This window comes from Colossoma macropomum, unplaced genomic scaffold (assembly GCF_904425465.1).
Source record: "Colossoma macropomum unplaced genomic scaffold, Colossoma_macropomum, whole genome shotgun sequence".
NCBI lineage: Eukaryota > Metazoa > Chordata > Actinopteri > Characiformes > Serrasalmidae > Colossoma > Colossoma macropomum.
This window is the reverse complement of record NW_023494810.1, coordinates 28,297,956-28,317,815: the sequence shown is the minus strand read 5'-3', so window position 1 is coordinate 28,317,815 and position 19,860 is coordinate 28,297,956. Positions and strand designations below refer to the sequence as shown.

General features: G+C 40.2%; 1 protein-coding gene across 1 annotated transcript in view; it reads left to right on the top strand.

Moving 5' to 3' along the window:
• lrig1 (leucine-rich repeats and immunoglobulin-like domains 1) overlaps window positions 1-19,860 on the top strand; it is a 71,711-nt gene that overhangs the window by 25,250 nt on the left and 26,601 nt on the right. Inside the window, exons 2-6 of the mRNA XM_036559632.1 lie at window positions 1,516-1,587; window positions 3,824-3,898; window positions 16,132-16,269; window positions 16,892-17,035; window positions 19,154-19,297. Of these exons, the coding sequence (XP_036415525.1) occupies window positions 1,516-1,587; window positions 3,824-3,898; window positions 16,132-16,269; window positions 16,892-17,035; window positions 19,154-19,297 (573 nt within the window). The remainder of the gene's footprint in view (window positions 1-1,515; window positions 1,588-3,823; window positions 3,899-16,131; window positions 16,270-16,891; window positions 17,036-19,153; window positions 19,298-19,860) is intronic.

Sequence of the window (19,860 nt, the reverse complement as noted above, 5' to 3'; positions counted from 1 at the left end):
ACTCTACTTGGAGGGCCATGTAGCCCTAACACTTCGCCCTACCCTTCTATCTCAACAACAATGGGACACCTTGCCCCTAGACATGAACGTGCAAAACAGAGGGCTAAGTGCTGAGTGGTAGGGGCGAGGGGTGAAATGAGATTGGTGAAATATTTCAGACTAATGAGCACTGAAATGTGCAAATGAGTCCATGCCTGACCAAAGGTCAGTCTGTTAAGATTCTACTAAAGGTTTTGTACATAAACAACTGGTTTCCCACTCATGGATTATCACTTTGTGTAAGTAATTATTGAGTGTGAAGGCTGTATCATTTTAATCCCAGGTTAGGCCTAGTCTGAGTCAGCGAAACTGGTCCAGAGAGTTAGAATCAGTCCGTGATTTGTATTCACAAATCAAACTGTTGCGATTACTTAACCCTTAAAATCACAGGCTTATGATATATTAAGGCATATAACTCTATAACTACATGACCAGCATAATCAGTAGTGATGGCCCTGATCATGTTGAGCCTGTTTCTTATTTGTGTTAACATTTTGAACTTCTTTAAGTTTCAGTGAGGCTGACCCTCCAGCCTGTATGGGACAGGCAGAGAGCTACAGAGCGGAGGGTGTGGAGTTAAGCTCGGGCAGCGCGCTGTAATCAATCTCTGAGGTTTCAGCAGGAATAGCAGGAGGCTCGCCCACTGCCAACTCCATCCACAGCTTTATTCAGAGCAGAGAGAGAGAGAGAGAGAGAGAGAGCGAGAGAGCGAGAGAGATGGAATAGACCGGAGTATTAAGTGTCTATTGGTGCTGGTGAAGCAGGCTTTCTGATGCTGTGAGCTGATTGATTATTGAGCTGTCGTAGGGCATGTTTGAGGTCCGGGGCTGATAGATAGCACAGTGTTAGTGCTGCGTCTGGCTGGTTGTTGGAAGCTGGAGGTGGAGGAGAGCTGAGGCCAGAGAGAGAGGTGATGGATGGATAGATACATGATAGATGAATGGATGAATGATGAATGGATAAATACATTGAAGTATAATGTATAGTTTTATAAATATTAGCGGTATATATCTTCATTTTAAAAATTAAGCAATACACGGCTGTATGTAAAAGGTAGAACACCCCTGGTCAAATTACATGTTTTGTTGATTTCTGAGTGAAAGTAAGTTAACCGTCCTCTGCAGAGAACACACTTCAGTATGGCATTTCTGAGTTTATATATATATATATATATATATATATATATATATGTATATATCCACACACACACACACACAGGAAGGCAGGAAACACCCCAGGTGACAGGTCACCAGTCCATCGCAGGGCTATATAGTATTATATAGTGCTATACTATCGTATAGTATATAGTGTAGTATTTGAAAGTGACTTTAATTTGTGGCTCAGCCAATCAGATTTGAGAACTAAAACTATCAGTTTTATAAAAATGTAAAGCCTATGTGTGTACTCTGTTCTGACCCGTGCGCTCTCTCTCTCTCTCTCTCTCTCTCTCTCTCTCTCTCTCTCTCTTTCTCTCAGAAATCTGAGCCACAACAAGCTGACAGAAGCTGATATGGAAATCCTCTCCAATCTGCCCAACCTCAGAGAAGTGTGAGTAGAACAGGAGACTTAGCGTCCTCGAGCCAGCGTTCAGACACAAGCCGTACCCAGACCAGACATAGCCTCCAACTTTGTCCATTTCCAATCTGCCCTCGTTCAGATTTATAGAACAGAAAGCAGATCAGGATGTTCCCCAGAGAAACTGCCCTCTTACTGCTGCCCAAGGACCATGTTCCCTGAAAGGAATCAAATTCACACTATATTCCTCTGACCCTAAATGTAGTTGATCAGCCAAAAAGTGTTTGGTTCTTTAGTTTTGTGCTTTCTGACAGCATTTGACATAAAAAAGGATCATAATGCCCAAAAACAATAAATGTCTGTGTCTCTAATGCTTTCCTAAATGGTAACGTAAAACGTCTGGCTCTTTATTTCAGTGCTTCGCTAATTTATGCACAAGAATAAGACGTATAGTGTAGTAAGCTATATAAGGACATGTGCAGAAACAGAAGGGGTGCGAATAATTCTGATTGGGTAGAGCTGAATCCACTATATGATGATGCAGAGAAAGTGCATTTTAAGCTGTTCTGAAAACTCTAGTTTAAACACAAGAGTTTCAGAATAAGCAAAGCATTGGAGATTTGAGGTCACATAGTTTTATAAATATTTGCGGTATATAATTTTTTATTTATAAATTAAGCGATACAAAATTGTATGTAACTGGTTAAACATTCCCGGTCAAATTACATGTTCTGTTGATTTTCTAAGTGAAATTAAGTTAACACATCCTCTACAGAGAACACACTTCAATGTGGCATTTTTCTACAAATTTTAGTCCACATTTGCTATTTATTTGCTGAGTTTAACAAACTGGAAATTGAGTGTTAAAATGTGCAAAAGTGTTTCAGTTAGAAAATCAACAAAACCTGTAGTTTGACCAGGGGCGCCCAAACTTATGCTTACAAGTAAAACATAAAACGTGAATAAAATATGCTTCACAAATTTTCGCCACCCACAACAAAACCATAGATGCATCTTCCCACCCACCAACCTTTACGAGGACTCCCTTATAAATAACAGGTAAATAAAGTAATTACTAAAATAATACATTAATAATAAACCATAAAAATGATATTTAAAATAAGTGGTGAGGGGCATTATGAACATCTCTGTTGTTTTTTGGACACTTTAAAGTGTCAGAATAACGAAATAAGTAAATCTAAACTGGTTTGAAGGAAGTATGTGATGATTGAGGCCTGCAGTTTGCATGATGCAAGCTAAGCTTCCATTCGCTACATTAGCCTCTTAGCTCCAGTGCAAAACGAACTTTAGACACCTAACATGCCTTGGCTGATCATATCTGTGAAGTGAAAGGGAAAATTTGATTTTTTGTCAAGAAAATGAACGATAAGTGCACAGAATAAAAATCCACTTATTTAGCTGTTTTATGAATCCCCTGTAGTCGGGGGGGGTCTGGAGTGGCCGCGCTGAAACGCTGTAATGAGCTTAATCACATGCGTCACTTACGTTGGAGTAGTTAATCATTTCATAGCCCCGCTGTCAGTCAGCTTTATTGGGCACTTAAGGCCTTTTGTCGGAGGCTATTGTTCTGAAAGTGGGGGGAATTGGGAGTGAAGAGGAGGTTTGCTATAATAAGGCGCTCCATCATCACCCGACACCACTCACTAACCTGCGCTGTAAATATTTTATACAGAGAGGGGCTGCGGCTGGACACCAGCCAGAGAGGCTCTCGCTCTCTATCTCTCTCACTCTCTTTCTCTCTCTTGTTCTCTGTCTCTCATTGTCTCTTTCTTTCTTTGTCTATTTCTTAATCTTTTTCCTCTCTGTCTCTCTGTTCCCCTTCTCTCTTTCTCTCATTCACATCATTGTCTTTCTCTCCTCCCTCTGCCTTTCACTCTTGTTCATTCACTCTCTCTTGCTCGCTCCATCTGTTTTTCTCTCTGCTTCTTTTTCTCTTTCTCTGTCTCTGTTCCCTTTCTTTTTGTCTTTCACTCATTCACTTCGTATCTTGCTCACCTCCCGTCACTCTCTTGTTCATTCGCTCTCTCTCTCTCTATGATACCTCCTTTGTCCTTCTAATTTCGATCACAAAGCCAATTAGTCATTTAATTAATTAATTAATCACTGAATTAAGCAATTATTCTGCATCACCATCCCCAAAAATAATAACCCATGTTTTTTTCTCTCTGCCTGCCATCAATAAAATGCCCTGATGTTTGTTTCTATATGTAATTAAAACGAAGGCTGTCTTCTTGTGTTTGACCCTCAGGAGGCTGGACCACAATGAGCTGACATCAATCCCCCTGTTTGGCAACGCCTCAACAGCCATTGTCACACTCTATCTGTAAGTGAACACCTATCGTTTGTTCCATGACTAGACTCGCCGCGTCTTTCCACACTGCAGCTTTTCAGTCAGAAACACTCCAGAAGGTCTGCTGTCAGTGGAAAAGTTACAGACTGTCCAGAGTGTTTAGTAGCTCATTTCTGTTAGTGCCTTCATAATGATGAATTCTGGAGTGGTGCTGTGGTGTGTTGCTCAGCCTTGTTGATAAATTCAACACTTTATTCTATAATTACACTGAGGTTTGCTGCATTGATGGGGAAAATGACATATTTCTAATCACGTATAAGTTTTATTGTCATGTTAGTGCATTGATTGACTGCACCAGATGTGGTGTCATTTTTAGTGATGTCAGTAACAGAATAGAAATGGCTGATTGTTCAAGCCTGATGAAGATGGAGGCGAGTCAGCAGGGTCAAATGAGAGAACTCTTCAGTCTGGCTAACAATATCATGAAAAATGAGGATACTGAAGCATGCTTCTATAATTCTGGCCATATGTTTGTAGTTTTGGCCACAAGGCTGTGTATATATGTATGTACATATGCACACATGCAAAGGTTTACAGTCACTAAACTCTTATGCTAGAATCTCATAGTAATAATCGATGTTATTATACTACTACTGTGTAATGCTCTGTACTAGAAAGTACTACTTATAGTAATCTCAATAGTTGATGTTATATATGTACATATCGCTGCTGTCGGAACAAAACCTCATATCTCCAAAATGGTACCTTTACAGGAGAAGTGAAAAACATACTGTAATTTTAATGTAAGTCAATGGAACCAGACGTTTTTCCAGGTAATTTTGGCTCGTTTCTTTTGGTCCATTCATTATGAAATTTGCACACAATGTAAAGGACAACAGGCATTTTTCAGATTATGTCACAAACTTAAAAACAAGAAGGTTTTGTTCCGACGGCAGCTATATGTTATATATGTATATATGTTTTATAGCTTTATTATTGGATCATCTATAGCTTTGTTCATCATTCTGGACACCCCTAACCCTTAACCCGTATATTTTTACACCTTTCTACAAAATATTTAGAACTTGTAGAATATTAGCGTCATATTAGAATCATATACATGCATACGCAGCAGAATTGCACATGGTTTTACATCACTGAATACGATTCCAAGCTTTTGACAGTTTTGGGAGTTTTTGTTCATCGTCGCTGTTGGGACGAAACGTCGTATCTGTATTTTTGATATTTTTTGACATAATTTGAAATCACCAGCGGTCCTTCACATTCTATGTCACGATGGACAGACCAATAGAAATGGTCCAAAATTACTTGGAAAAAAATCTGGTTCCATTGACTTCCCTTAAAAGGTCAGAGCATTTTTTCCTGCTCTTGTAAAGTGAGGTTTTTGGAGACACAAGGTTTCGCTCTGCCTGTGATGATATGTAACAGACGTTTATTGTTTAGAATATGCGCGTATGCTGCAGCAGTGGCCCAGCTGATGTCTGTGTGTGTCTCTGAGACCCTACAGAGAGCGAGTTTCTGCAGTAATCGTCTGTGGGCCTGTATCAGGTTCCCTCTCTCTGTAATAGATCTCCTCTGCCAATGTGTCATCCATTTGAGCAGTGAAGCGATCCCTGTCCTGATTGCTCTGGGCTGCACCGTCATGGTGTAACCTTATTGATTTACATTTATTCATCATTCTCTTTCGGAGAAAAAGGTGAAAAAGACACAAAGCGCTGACAGCGTGGACGAGGCCAGCAGCAGCTTTGAAATGAAAGCGTTTGACATTGGCTCGTGTTACAGGTGGCCACCTCGTGTTTGCGTCACAAGGGTGAGCGAGCGGTTCGGGTCAGGGGCGGCAGGTCCGGAGAGGCCGAGAGGGCCTTCTTTTTTTGGCCTGGGTTAAGGCCTGTTGCTAAGGAGGGCTGGTGCATGCTGGGTAAAAAGTCTATCTTTACTGAGCGGCACAGCTGAAAGGGCCTCAGCTGCAGCTGTCAGTCAGATAGCTTACTGTAAAAAAGAAACAGAAAAGGAGGGGGGAGGGGCTTATTGGGAAGTGACTGGTCAGTGTGACGTCATCAGCTACATATCTGGAGCGAAGGAGGGGAGGGAGAGAAGTGGTGGGCATGTGACTGCATAGGGTACCGGTCAGGAGTTTGAATGGATGTTGTTTGTAGTCTTAAAGACATTTTAATCTAAAGGCTTCTGCTGAAATGAAATGCTCCAAACTTGATTGATTCTTATCTATTTATTTATTATTTTTAATACATTGGTGGGAGTGGGCTTTACACGTACCAGGAATGTCAATGATATGCGATTATGATCACCTCCGTTGAAGGAAAAAGATGTTTGTTTTCCATTATGCATTTCCATTATTCTGTTCAAGAACTCCTTCCAAGTTGTTACAGTTAGAAAATAGTTTTGATTTACATTTTTGGGGTCATAATTTCATCTGTTATTTCTTAGTTTTAGAGTCTTTTCTATTATTATAGCCATATTTTATGTTTTAGATTTTTCTGATATATTAAATTCAGAAAATAAACAGTAATGGTGTGCAGAAGTGTGTTCTCTGTAGAGGATGGAACTTATTTTCACTTAGGACACAAAACATGTCATTTGATCATTTGACTAGGGGCACCCAGATTCTTGCACACGACTATATATATATATATATATATATATATATATATATATATATATATATATATATATATATATGTATATATATATGTATGTATATATTCGATCAGGCATAACGTTCTGACCACCTCCTTGTTTCTACACTCATTGTCCATTTTATCAGCTCCACTTACTATATAGGTGCACTTTGTAGTTCTACAATTACAGACTGTAGTCCATCTGTTTCTCTGCATACTTTGTTAGCCCCCTTTTACCCTGTTCTTCAGTGGTCAGGACCCCCATGGACCCTCACAGAGCAGGTACTATTTGGGTGGTGGATCATTCTCAGCACTGCAGTAACACTGATGTGGTGGTGGTGTGTCCATGAGGGTCCTGACCACTGATCGGTGTATATATATATATACACATATTCAGTACTGTGCAAAAGTAAGAGACCCTTTGTTTAGTCAGTTTCTAGTCAAATTTGTTCATTTTTTCAGTGTCAGTAAAAAAAAAGCAGAACAAATTACACTAAAGAATCAATAAATAAATAAAATTCAGTTTTTCAGTATTTAGTGTGTCCACCTTTTGCTTTCATTTATGTACGTACATTTTTTTTTTACATTTGATTCCATTCTTTTCAGGTGACTTGCTTTCATTTTTGTCAGTTTTTCAAAGAATGATGGGGGCAGTTTTGGTGTCTTCCAGGTTGTTGTTAGGAGTCCCATTTTCTCTGTAGCTTTAATACTTTTGAACTTCAGTTTTACAAACTACAGTGTTTTTTCACTCATTTACACTAAGATTTGTGTGTGTGGGAGTGAGAAGTCTCTCTCATCTCTTTCATCTGCTGTCTTTGGGAGTTCATGAGGCAGAGAAGTCAGTCAGGACTGGCTAAAGCAGCTAACCTGCTAATCAAGTGTGTGTGTGGAAGCTCTGACTGGATTATCCAGCGGAGGCTCCGCTCACACACTTCCTCTCACTCCTCTGTGTGATACACACTAACAGTGCTCATTTAGGATCTTCTGGAAAACTTACCAGACTTTAGGCATTAGAACAGAGAACTGGTGTCAGACTACTCTCTCCGCTCTTCACAGAAAGGCATGTTGTAACATGGGTGCCTTCATTTTAGATGTTTATGCGTCATATAAACATTACAGAGAATTATGGAGGTATTTTTGATGACGTGTAAATTATGTGTTTAAAATAAAAATCCACACTGACTTGTTTTCCATAGTCGTTGTCATTGAGTAGAGTAAATGAGTAAAAGTGCTGGTCCAGAATCGTTTTTATAGATATTTACTTTTCTTAGTGTGAACTGATCCTAACATAGTTCAAAGGGAAAGCTGTCTTCTTGAAGGCACTGGTCAGGGCTGGTCAGGGCTAGCCAGGGCTGGTCAGGGTTGGTCAGTGTGAGAGCGGTGCCGCCCCGTCACTGATGTTTTAGACGTTTTCTGTGTTTTTTTTTGTGTTTTGGGTCAGCAGCTGTTTAACCTGCTGTTCAGCGCAGTCTCAAAACTTCAGCAACAACAGGAACATCCCCGCACTCATCCCTCACCATCCCTCCGTCCTCCCCTCGCTCTCTGTTTATTCAGGTGGGGCAGTGGAGGGAATGGTCTCTCTCTCTCTCTCTCTCTCCTCTCTCTCTCTCTCTCTGTGTCCATCTCTTTCTTTATTTGATTTATTTGAACTTCTCTCTCTTAAGCTCTTGCACAGTCCTTCTTTCTTTCTTTCTTTTTTCTTTCTTTCTTTTTAACGCACTCTCGTCTCTTACACTCTCCACCCTTTCTCTTACTCTTTTTTACTTTTTCTGTTTTCCTCTTTCCTGTCTCTCTCCCCCCTTTTTTACTCTCTCCCTCTTTCCCCCTCTCTCTTTATCGTACTCTCTTGTTCTCTCCTTTACCTCTCTCTTTTACTTCTCTCTCTCTCTTTCTGTCTTTCTTTCGTTCGTTCTTTCTTTCTTTCTTTCTTTACTCTGTTTTGTCTTTTCTTTTCCCCTCCCCCTGCTCTCTTTCTATCCCTCTGCCCTCCTTTCTCAATCACTGTTCCTCCTTCGCTTCACAGATTCTCACCCAGTCCATCAGTTAACTGGTCAGTGAGTCGGTCAGTTAATTGGTCAGCACTGCGTTTGTGTGTGTTCTCTCTCTTGTGAGAAAAGTCTTGCTCACTCGTCCCTGAACACCTGCTGGCAGTCAGACGGAGGGGAGTGGAGCTGAAATCCTCTCTCAGGCCGAGCGCCCGTGTGTTTACAGCATGTCTACAAGCCCGTCTGCAGAAGAACGAGGCTTTGTTTTTCCTAAAGCTGGAGCGAGCTGGCCTGCTGTCATATGGCCTCTCTGTCTGGGTCCTGTATGAACTCTAGAGAGCAGAAATATGATGCCTGATCCCAGTGCGGTCAGGATAACCAGAGATTCGAGTTTTAAGGAGGACTTCAGTCTGGCATGTGAAGGTTGAACCAGCACTCTGAAGGTGGCGTTACTTCTAATCTTCTAGCCTTCTTAGTCTTAACCTCATATTTTATATATGATAACTTTTTAGGAAATAATACAACATTTTTAACACCTGTTATTGTAACTTCAACTAATATTTTGACATTTTATTTAAACAAAGAATTGAGTTTTGAGAGGTTTTCTTGTGACAGTGATGTTATTTGGTCTTTGTACTTCAACCAAAAATGCCAGTGCAACTCCAAAGGAGTTCCTATTAACCTTCATTCATTATAAGCAGCCCCATTATTAGCGTGTTCAGCATATTTTAGTGGACTAGCACTGAGAGCTGGGTTATAAAGGTGGGACGTTGGCCTGAGTGGGTAGCAGTTGGTGGTCAGTGGTATAATGTTATCTTGGCGAGTGCTCGTGCTGGTCTTGGAGAATGGAATGTGTCAAATATTACGGAGTGGACGCTCTGTAGCTTTCATCTGCTGTCATATGATGCCACTTCTGTGGTCACTTAACTAACTCCTTAAGTACTGAGGCTCAGGTGGCTATGCGAGGAGCGAGGAGTGTGTGCTCACTTTTCCTATGGCCTGATCATTGCATTGAGTCCTTCGCCCCATTATTATTCTTTCTTAACATGTCCTCACCAACTTCAAATCTCCACTCGGAAGTGCGTCACACCTACGTCACACAAGTGAGGGGGCAGCAGAGAGTGGACTTTCCAGTTAGCTTCAGTGAGCTAACCAGCTCATCATGCAAACTTTGCAAACTTTTTTGAGAAGTTTGAACACATTTGTGTACAGCTGCTTTGTCTGGCTATAAACTTTGGTGTAGTTGCCTGTAGCTGTGTAGCGTTTAGCATGCTAACCACCAAGCTAGAGAGAAAAGTAATGAAGTTTTATCAGCAGTCTTATGTGAGAGATGAAGTAGTTTGCAGTTTCTCATGTAAATTTTTGTTTGTTTGTTTGCTATTATTATTATTATTATTATTATATACCTGAGTAAATCACAGAAATTAATCATACCTGCTACATAAAGGCTGGGCGATATGGAAGACTTAATACTTGAAGACATTGTTATATACACAATTTATATCAAGATGTTAAAGTTTGCGAACAAGTTAGAACAGACAAAATGTAACAGAAAAACATTGATCTTTTATAACTGAATGATTGGAAAAATAAATATTTATGCCTAATAGTAAAAATTAAGTTAATGAAATAAGATGATGTCATAATGGGCTGACGTCTAATCAGCTACTTGTTACCAAAACAATAAGCCATGAGAGGCTGTGCATTACTGTGATTTTATCACGGGGAAGGGTGTTGTTAGGCACGATGCGAAGTGGGGTAATAAAATATGATAAAATACACATTTTTTTCAGAAAATAATTCAAGTTATTAGTAATAACAATCGACATAAACAAGTATGCCAAGAAATGTAGTTCCTTTAAAGCATGGTAACGTTGCCAAGCAACCATGGACTGCTGAATGAGGATAACGTTCTATCGGCCATCGCTGTACATTGTGGTCATTTCATGAACTTTTAAACTTTTTGTCGTGTATTAATGAACATATGATAAAGTACTGTTTAATGCATGGCTTCATAAGCACTTCTTGGTCACCAGATTACCACCGCAAGTCTTATTTAGTACCAATCCAGCGGCTCCTCTCCTCTCGTGCTGGGGCTGAATCTTAAATGTCTCCCTGCTCCCTACATAGTGCACTACATAGGAGTTTAAATACTGGATCCTGCACCACAACAGTGCAAAATATAGCTAAGAAATAGTCATTTGGGACACATCCACACTCAATAAATGATGCACTGTTTGGCTGTGGAGGCTAGAATTTCTAAACTTTAATACCTAGCACACTATTTAGGGAGTACAGAGCCGTTTGGGATTCAGCCTGGGTTGATGCGACTTCTGACTGAAACATGAAGTGCGTAATCCATTCAAGTCACATTTTTAGATTTTATACTGCCGTTTTACAGTTAATCATACTGTAAGTACTTTAATTGAAGCCTGTGATATTAGTGATGGGGTTGTTTAGGCTGTTTGCTGACTTTTAGCCTGTTAGCTAGCTGACCAGCCTAGTTCTAGTTAAGAATATAAGTCGCCAGCCCCTCAGTTTAAACAAAAATGGGTTCTTACTTCATCAGTGCACTCGGTGGTCCGTGCAATGAAAGTCAAAGATTATTCCATTAACAGCACAAAGGTTTTCATAGGTTGGTGGTCCTATGAAAGGTGGTCTTAGGTTGATTTTACAATGGATTTGAACACGGCTTACCATCAGATTTCAGGACCGGAACTGTCCGTTTTATAATATGCATTTTATACGGTTACTGTACACTGGTTGCTGTTTACAGGCTCTGTACAATTGGTCTGTCAGTTTTTATGATCCATGCAGTTCTAGAAGTATTGACGATACCTTGATACACTCAGAAATACGTATTGATAAGTCATTTTTCATGATATCAATAACACATCATCATATTGCCGACTCCTAGCTAGAGTTCTGATGTGTGTTTGTGTAATAAATAACAAAAATAATATTATTACTATGTTATTAATATTATTATTATTATTGTAATAACATTCTTGGCTTCGCTGCGTTTTCCGGCACGGAGGTGGACCTGAACCCGGCCCAAAATAAACTCCAGCTGCGGACCGAAAGGGGACGACCCTTCCGTGCCTCTGATGCGCGGAGGCGGCGAAAAACAAAACTGCGATTTCTGACCCCGCGCGGTTCTCAGGCTGAGAGAAGCTCAGAGATGCAGGAGGGAGAGACAGAAATAGAGAATGCACTAATTCCCCATGAGACATGACTGCTATGTGAAATAGCATGTCTTCAGTTAGGCATGCCACCGTCCCGCCAATGTGATGAGCCTTTTTTTGAACAGCTGGGAAAGATGTGCTTCAGAGCAAGAACCAGAGCCAGAGATCAGACATTAGCTGCAGCCACTGAAGTGGATCGCAAACTGCTTTTCATTTAAAGGGTCCATATCTTGGAAAACCGAATGTTCCTTTGCTTTTGTAAAACGAGTTTCAGGTGGAGGATAAACATTGTAAAAGTTTCAAAAGGCATCACGTGCAGTTCATAAAAGGAAACTAAGCTGCAAAAACAGGCCATTTTGCATTCGTCAGTGTTGTGATGTCACAGTCATGAACACATATACATATGACCACCCGTTCAGCTTATACTGTGCAAAGGTCACAGACTACCCTTCATCGGTTTAATTCCCAGCCACACAGCCATTGTTTTGTTCGTTTTGTTTTGTCTTGTTTGTGTGTATGTTTTGGCTGAGGAGTTTGCCATCATATCGACCGAGATGCACCGCAGCTGTGGGGCTGCCTGAACCGGTAGTGTTCGGCTGCATGAGCAGCGCTGCGCCGTAGCTACGAGGCCTTTCGGGCCGGCTGCCAGAGCGATGCTACAACGCAGCTACGTGGCTGATGGGTCGGCCACTTGGGTGACGCTGCACTGCAGCTATGAAGCTGCCTGGGCTGGTGATGTTCGGCTGCAGGAAAATGCTACCCCTTCATGACTAAGGACATTTTTGGCCTTTGTGGCTTCCCGGCCCGGCCTCCTGTGTGATGCACCATAGTTGCAGTGAGACTTTCCTTGTGGTTAAGGGCTCTTTCCGGGCTAGCTTAGTGACTCTATACCGTGGTCGTTGTAGTCCCCCCCCCGGTAGCTGTGGAAACCGTTGAGTTGTGTGTTCTTGTTTTATTTATTGTTGATTATGTATTTTGTTAATTTCTGATCTCTTTGTAAAGCGTCCTTGGGTTCATGAAAGGCGCTATATAAGTTGAAATTATTATTATTAAGTATAAGTTATTTATTCGGAAAAAAAATATATAAACACATTAGACAGAAAACACAAAGACCTCGATGACTGAATGTAAAGCCTTTTTTTCAGTATTTATTGTGTTCATCTTTTGCCTTTATTACAGCTTTTATTCTTTTCGAGACCCTTTCTTTCAGTTTCTCAAAGAAATCTGCAGGGATTTTTTCCACACCTCCAAAGTTCAGTCTTAGAAGGTTGCTTTTTCTGCTTCTCACAATCCAAGCAATCCCAAACACATCACCAGTGATTCTGAGGACTCTATTTTTTTTCTCAGTAAGAGCTTCTTGACACCTACACATCCTTTTAGACCCGTAGCGCTGAGTCGTCTTCTCACAGTGGAAGGACGAACAGAAACACCTGTGGATGTTTTCAGATCTGAAGCAGCTTGATATTTTATCTGATGGGCACAGTTTTGGTGTCTACCAGGTCTTCCAGGTGGTGGTTAGGAGCCCTATTTTCTCTGTAGCTTTTCATTTTTTAACTGTAGTTTTGGAATCTCCTGTTTTTTTTTTTTTACTTATTTTCCTTTGACCTTTTCCTCCCTCATACAAGTGAATCTTATATCTAATCTCCTTAGAAATTTCTCCTGAAAAATGCAGTACTTAAAGACTATTTTGACTGGAAATTAAATAAATTAATGGAGGTCTCTGATTTTTGCACAGTACCATGTATATAAATGCAGTGTAGTAGATTAATAGATTTAAATAAATCCCTCATATGCCAAATCCTTGTCAGCAGTTATATTAGTGGTGGGTGTGCATGTCAACATACTTCGACTTGTATGTGTGGTGACAAATAGTCTGCATGAAGCCACAGTCACTTCACACTTTTGCAAGCCTCCATTCCGCATCAAAGAGCATTTGACACATTGATCTGAAAGAGCCTCATGTGGTTTCTGTAGTGGTGTGTGTGTGCGTATATGATTGTGGAGTGGGATCTTCATCATTAGCTGCTGAGTGAAGAGTTCACTGAATCATTTTTGACTTTATCCACATATACTGTCAGTTAAATTCAGTCTTTAACCCCTTAAATGGTTTTAAAAACTTAAAAAGTTTTATTACACACTTCTGTAATCTAAGAATAGCTCAGCCAGTTTGCATTGAAGTCCCTGTAGTTACTGAATAATAAGCCTTAGTATATAAAAGGCTTGGGATTTTAATGTTTTGTCTTTTTTTATTTAAAAAGGTTGTGGCAGTTGTTGTGGTTGATTGCCTTTGTCAGATGGGCTATAAGTCATTTAAATGTCAGGATACAAGTCAACTGGGGTTAAAGTGTCAACAAATATGTTCCCACCTCCAGTCTGAAGACATTTCTCATGCCTGAGTCATTACGACTCTTGCCCAACCAGTTTAGGCGTCTAGGTTTTGAAACATGAATGAGTTTAGTTGTATAGTCCTAAATATCTGTCATTACATTTTTTTTATTTTTCTGAGGTAACTTTACAGGAGAATGAAAAAACAGTCCTAACTTTGAGTGCAAGTTAATTGAACAAGATTTTTTTCCAAGTGCTTTTAAAGCATTTCTGTTGCCCCATTTGTTATGAATTTTTAACACATTGTAAAGGGCAGTTGGCATTTTTATTTTCTGGAAAAAAAAAGGTTTAGATCAGTGGCTTTCAGAAATTCTTAAATGTTTCCAAATGTTTACAAGATTTCAAACCACCTTGGCCGCCACAACATTTCATGTCCATTTTACCTTCTTGGCTGTAAATATGTCTCAGTATGTGCTAATGTACTAGTAAAGGCAAAAAATATAAACGAAAACACAGACTTTGTGCTGCTTTAAGCTTTAGCTCAGCTATAGCCGCTTTTCTCGCATCTCCGGCAGGAAACTTATCCTCAAAAGTGGAACAGTTTCTTGCAAAATGTCTCTCAACATTCGGCTTTTTATGAGGCTGAAGTCGCTTCTCATTCCCCAGCTTCTTGTTCAACCCTAAAGGGTGCACGGTAACTGCGGCATCATTTAAGGTGGAATGGGAAAATTCAAACAAGAAGCCGGCGAACGAGAAACTGACTTCAGCTTCGCGACTTTTTAGTGTTTGACATTTTCTCTTTGCAGATTAAACGTATCAGGGAACCAGCTGAGTGATTATAAACCCCCAATAAGTCCATTTGTCCCCAAATTATTGATATTCGTCTTAAACCTCTTTGCCTTTTTGTTAGCTACTACTAAGACCGCTTTGGTGACCAGCAGTCTTCACGCCGATCTTTAGGGTTAAAGGGTGAATTAGCAGTTCTACATTAACTCCAGAGTTTAAGACCATTTATTGTTAAAACTGTGTTGAACGATCAGCAGAGCTTTATTTTACTCTAAGGAGGATAATTTTATTTTTACCTTAAAATCTAATTCTGCTGTGGAGCCGAAACAGGGCAGTAAAAGAGCTGCATATTGCCGACCCCTGCACTAGAGACTCCACCAGACTGATACAAAGCACAAAATGCTGGATTCACATAGTGGAGGGACAAAAACAAAGCAAATCCGACCCTCTTCTATAACAAATCTAGTCTGAAATCTGACAGAATTGCTGGTGTAATGTGTACAGTGTGATAGGTGACCTAAGGTGAAGTGCCTCAGTTGTACATTATATGTGTCCAAACATTCATAGACAGCTGTTCATCTAACGTTTCTTCTGAAATGAAGGGTGTCGATAGGGAGTTTGTACCCGTTTGCTGCAGTAACAGCCTCTACTCTTCTGGTAAGGCTTTACACTTGATGTTGGAACATTGCTGTGCGGATCTGGTTGCATTCAGCCGCAAGAGCATTAGTGAGGTCAGGAACTGATGTTGGATGATCAGTTCTGGATCACTCCAACTCATCTCAGAGGTGTTGGCTGGTGCTCAATGACTCCAGAGAACGCAGTTCCAGTGCTAGGGTGGGTTCCCCTTAAGGGTACATGTTCAGTACAAGTTGCATTGACTCCATACACCATGTGTTGACCATATCCAGCTTTTTTATTTTATTTTTTTTTATTTTTAAATGTTGATTTATGGAAAGGTACATGCTGGTGTCTCCTGGGAAAGGGAATGTAGTGTACATTTAAAGCTTATAAATACATTAAAAACTTTTGGAGGCTGCTGTTGTACCTTTGAGGGGACAGTTACATTGCTTGTACCTGTTCAGTACCCTCTTTTTCTAACAGTGTTGGTGGACTTCATACTCCTCTAAGTGATGCTTGGCTCTGGGCATGGCAATCTTAGGCTCATGTGTGGCTGCTTCAGAGCGCCCCATTCCGTTGACTGTGTATTTCTGTGGTGTCTGTATATTTTTTTGACATATATTGTAGAGTCTGTATTAATAAACTGGTGTATAATCAGAGTTAATAAAATGCTTGAAGGGTATTAATAGATTTCTTCTTCTGTCCTACAGAAACTATAACAAAATCTCCAGTGTGCAAGGCAGTCGGCTTCAAAATCTCACACGCCTAGAAACTCTGGATTTGAGTAATAATGACATCATCGACCTGCGGGAGCACTGCTTTCCTCCTGGCCTTCGCATCAGAGAGCTGTGAGCATTTTCTCTTTTCTCTTTAAAGTGATTTTTTGGAGAATTTCTTTTCCTCTTACGCCAAATGTCCATTAGCTAAGACAAGTTTAGTGTTTACAGTTGGCTTTATTAGTTTTGCACTATGAGAATAATACAGCTAACAAGGAAAGGAAGCTTATGTACACCGATTGGCATTGTCTTACGAAAGCTGCTCTTAGATATGTTACGTACTTTTGTCCATGTTCATAGATAACAGTAAGTCATGCAGTGTCAGAAACTACATAAGCAAGTCTATTTGAGATTACTAAACACAGTTTGTGATGATCTAAACATGCAGTTTGCTAAATGCAAATTATATGTAAGTTTCTATAACTTGCTATCAACATTAGCCTCTTAGTTCCACTGCAGAAGTAGAGAAGCAGACCATGTCTTGGCTGAGTGAGGGGGTGACTGTGTGAATGAAAATGAACTATTGCTTGACGTTTCTTTTCGTTTTGATTCAAGCTTGAGGTTTCTGTCATTTCGAGTCATAACTTTCTCATCGGTCCGCTGCTCTGCTGGGTGATGTTACATGTGTAACCGTAATGTTTGAGCTATAAGCAGGTTTTGTAAACTGATCTTGGTCGTCTCTCTGTATCTGCAGGATCCTGAGCAGTAATAAGATTGTGCACCTGGAGTCTGGAGCGTTCAGGAACCTGGCTGGCAGTCTGCAGGTCCTCCGGCTAAGCAGAAACCGCCTCACGCAGCTGCCTGTCAAAGGCCTGGAGCTGCCCAAACTCACCCAACTGTGAGAACATCCACAATTATTTCCACAGTGTGACATAATTCAGGGAAACCAAACCAAATAAAATCAAATACAGGAAGTGAAGGCAAAGTTTATCGAACGTAATTTATACTCTAATATTAACAGTTCTAATATTCCATAATGTGTACACTTCAGTCACCACCTTCAGAGCAATACAGCACAATGCATCCATACACTTTTACACCTCTGACAAACACCAACAGCTAAAGCAGAACATGTGGCAGGACCTGAGCTGCCTACGCATTAATGTACTGGGACTGTATCAGCTCTGATGAGAGTTGTGCTGAATCATGCAGGGAGGATGATGTTCTGAACATGTGACGTTCAGTGAGACAGAGTGAGTCCATTAGCAGAAAAACACCTAATTCTTTCTCTTTCTGTCACTCTTTCTGTCTTCCTTTCTTTCTTTTTCTTTCTCTGTACTGCATTCTGTCTCTTACTGTCTTTCTTTGTTTTTATTTTAATAGATCAGTCTCTTTCTTCTTTCTTTCCTCCCTTTCTTTCTTTTTCTTTCTTTCTTTTTTCTTTCTTTGTCCTTCTTTCTTTTCTTTCTTTCTTATCTCTATTTTCTCTTGTTTTTCCTTTCTTTTTTCTCTTTTTCTTATTTGTCTTTTTCTTTCCTCTCTTTCTTTCTACCTTTTTCTCACTCATTCTGTCTTACTCTGTCTTATTTTCAAGATCCGTCTCGCTCTTTTTCTTTCTTTCTTTCCTCCTTTTTTCTCCTTTTTCCTTTCTCCCTTTCTGTCTTTCTCTCTATTTCTGTTTTCTGTCTTTCTCTTCCTTAACCATGTCTTTCATTCTTACTGTCTTTCACTTACTGTCTTTCTTTTTCTCTCGTTCTGTCTCACTGCATTCTTTTCTTATTCTTTTTTCTTTCTTTCTTTCTTTCTTTCTTTCTTTCCTTTCTTTTTTCTGTCGGTCGTCTTTTTTTATTCTTCCTTCTCTCTTTCTTTCTTTCTCCCTTTTGTCTTTCACTCTATTTCTCTGTTTTTCTCTTTCTCTTCCTTAACTTCGTCTTTCATTCTCACTCTCCTTCACTTAACTGTCTTTCTTTTTCTCTCATTTTATCGCACTGTGCTTTCTTTACTTTCTACTTTCTTTCTTTCTTTCTTCAAAAAAAAGAAGGCAACTTTCTAAATAGGGGCACCCTCACTTCCATCTCTCTCTCTCCCACTCTCTCTCTCTCTCTCTCTCTCTCTCTCTCTCTCTCGCTCTCTCGCTCTCTATCAGCATGCTTTGTTCCACAGGTGGCTGCAGTGTTACTGTATCTGTCGTCTGCTTGTGGCAACAAGGTGGAGAACACAAAGCCTCCATCAGGGCGCTTTTCTCTCTCTCTCTCTCTCTCTCTCTTTCTTTCTCTCTCTCTCTCTCTCTCTCTCTCTCTCTTTCCCTCTCTCTCTTTCTCTAACACACACACACACACACACACACACATACATACACACACACCCACACAAGCATTACTCCCTGACCCTCACACCTGGGGCTTGTATCTAGTTGTACAAAGCCACAGCTCTGAGGGATCAGTTGGTCTAATGGGCTGCTCACATCAAAGGGGGAACCTGCCAGATTGCTGTGATGTGTCCAGTGCTCAGGGTGATGAGATGCAGGGCCAGGTAGAGTGCTGGGGGATTTGATTTACACCTTTAGACTTTAGACATTCTTCCATAGGTGCTGATAGAAAGATCACATAGTTAGCTGGGCCGGGCGATACAGTTTCTCTGGTTGCTCGTTGCTGCATGGAGTCAAACAGATGTACACTTTGCTTTTAAAATACATTACTCACAATTCTGTAGATTGATGCCAACTAGTTTTACTAGAGGAGGTTTAATAACATAATTTGTGGGATTTGACTGGTCGATTGGTACGGGATAAACTATCCATGATTTCCATAAATTCACGCACACATCCTGGATTTAAAGGATAATTACAGAAACTCCCCAGATAAAACTAATCCAGCTCCTGTAGGGTTTAGGTCTGTCACAGTATGTGACTGTTGTATGTATCTAGCTATCCTGGAACTTCATTAAAGACTTCCGTTACTTACTTCGAGCATATTTGCAATTGAGTTATATGTGTATATATGTGCATATTTTTCAGGGAGCTAAGCAGAAACCGGCTGCGTTTGATCGAGGGCCTGACCTTCCAGGGTTTGTCCAGTCTGGAGGTGTTGAAACTTCAGAGGAACAACATCAGCAAGCTAACAGACGGAGCGTTCTGGGGCCTGGCCCGCATGAGGACACTGTGAGTCCATAGTGCTTCATAAAGAGCTCAAAAAACATTTATAAAAACAATAGTAACATGCGTAGCACTCAACACAGTTGTCCATGGTAGGTGGTCATATATGAGGTAAATTAAACTAAGTGGGCTTCATGGTCCCACATGCAGCATATGTAGCATATGTAACAAATAAGACAGTGGAGTTATTAATGGTAGTTAATACTTTTGTTTCCTGCCAGAGATGCGAGAAAATTGGCTATAAATGAGCTAAAGCTTAACACAGAGCAAAGAAAGTCTGCATTTTTGTTTATATTATTTTTTTTTTAGCCTGTCCTAGGACATTAATATATACTGAGACATATTTAAAGCCAAGATGGTAAAATAGACATAAAATATTGTGGCTCCCAATGTGGTTTGATATTTTTTAAAAGGACTAAATGGCTCTTCTTAACATTTGGGTTGTGACACCTGACCTAACTGTTTATTCTTTTTTAGGGGAATTGGTACCAGTTGTCTTAATATTTCCCAAAAATATCCTTGGCTCTTTTTGAAGAGGATAATGCTTTATGTGTTGTTTTTGGTGTTGG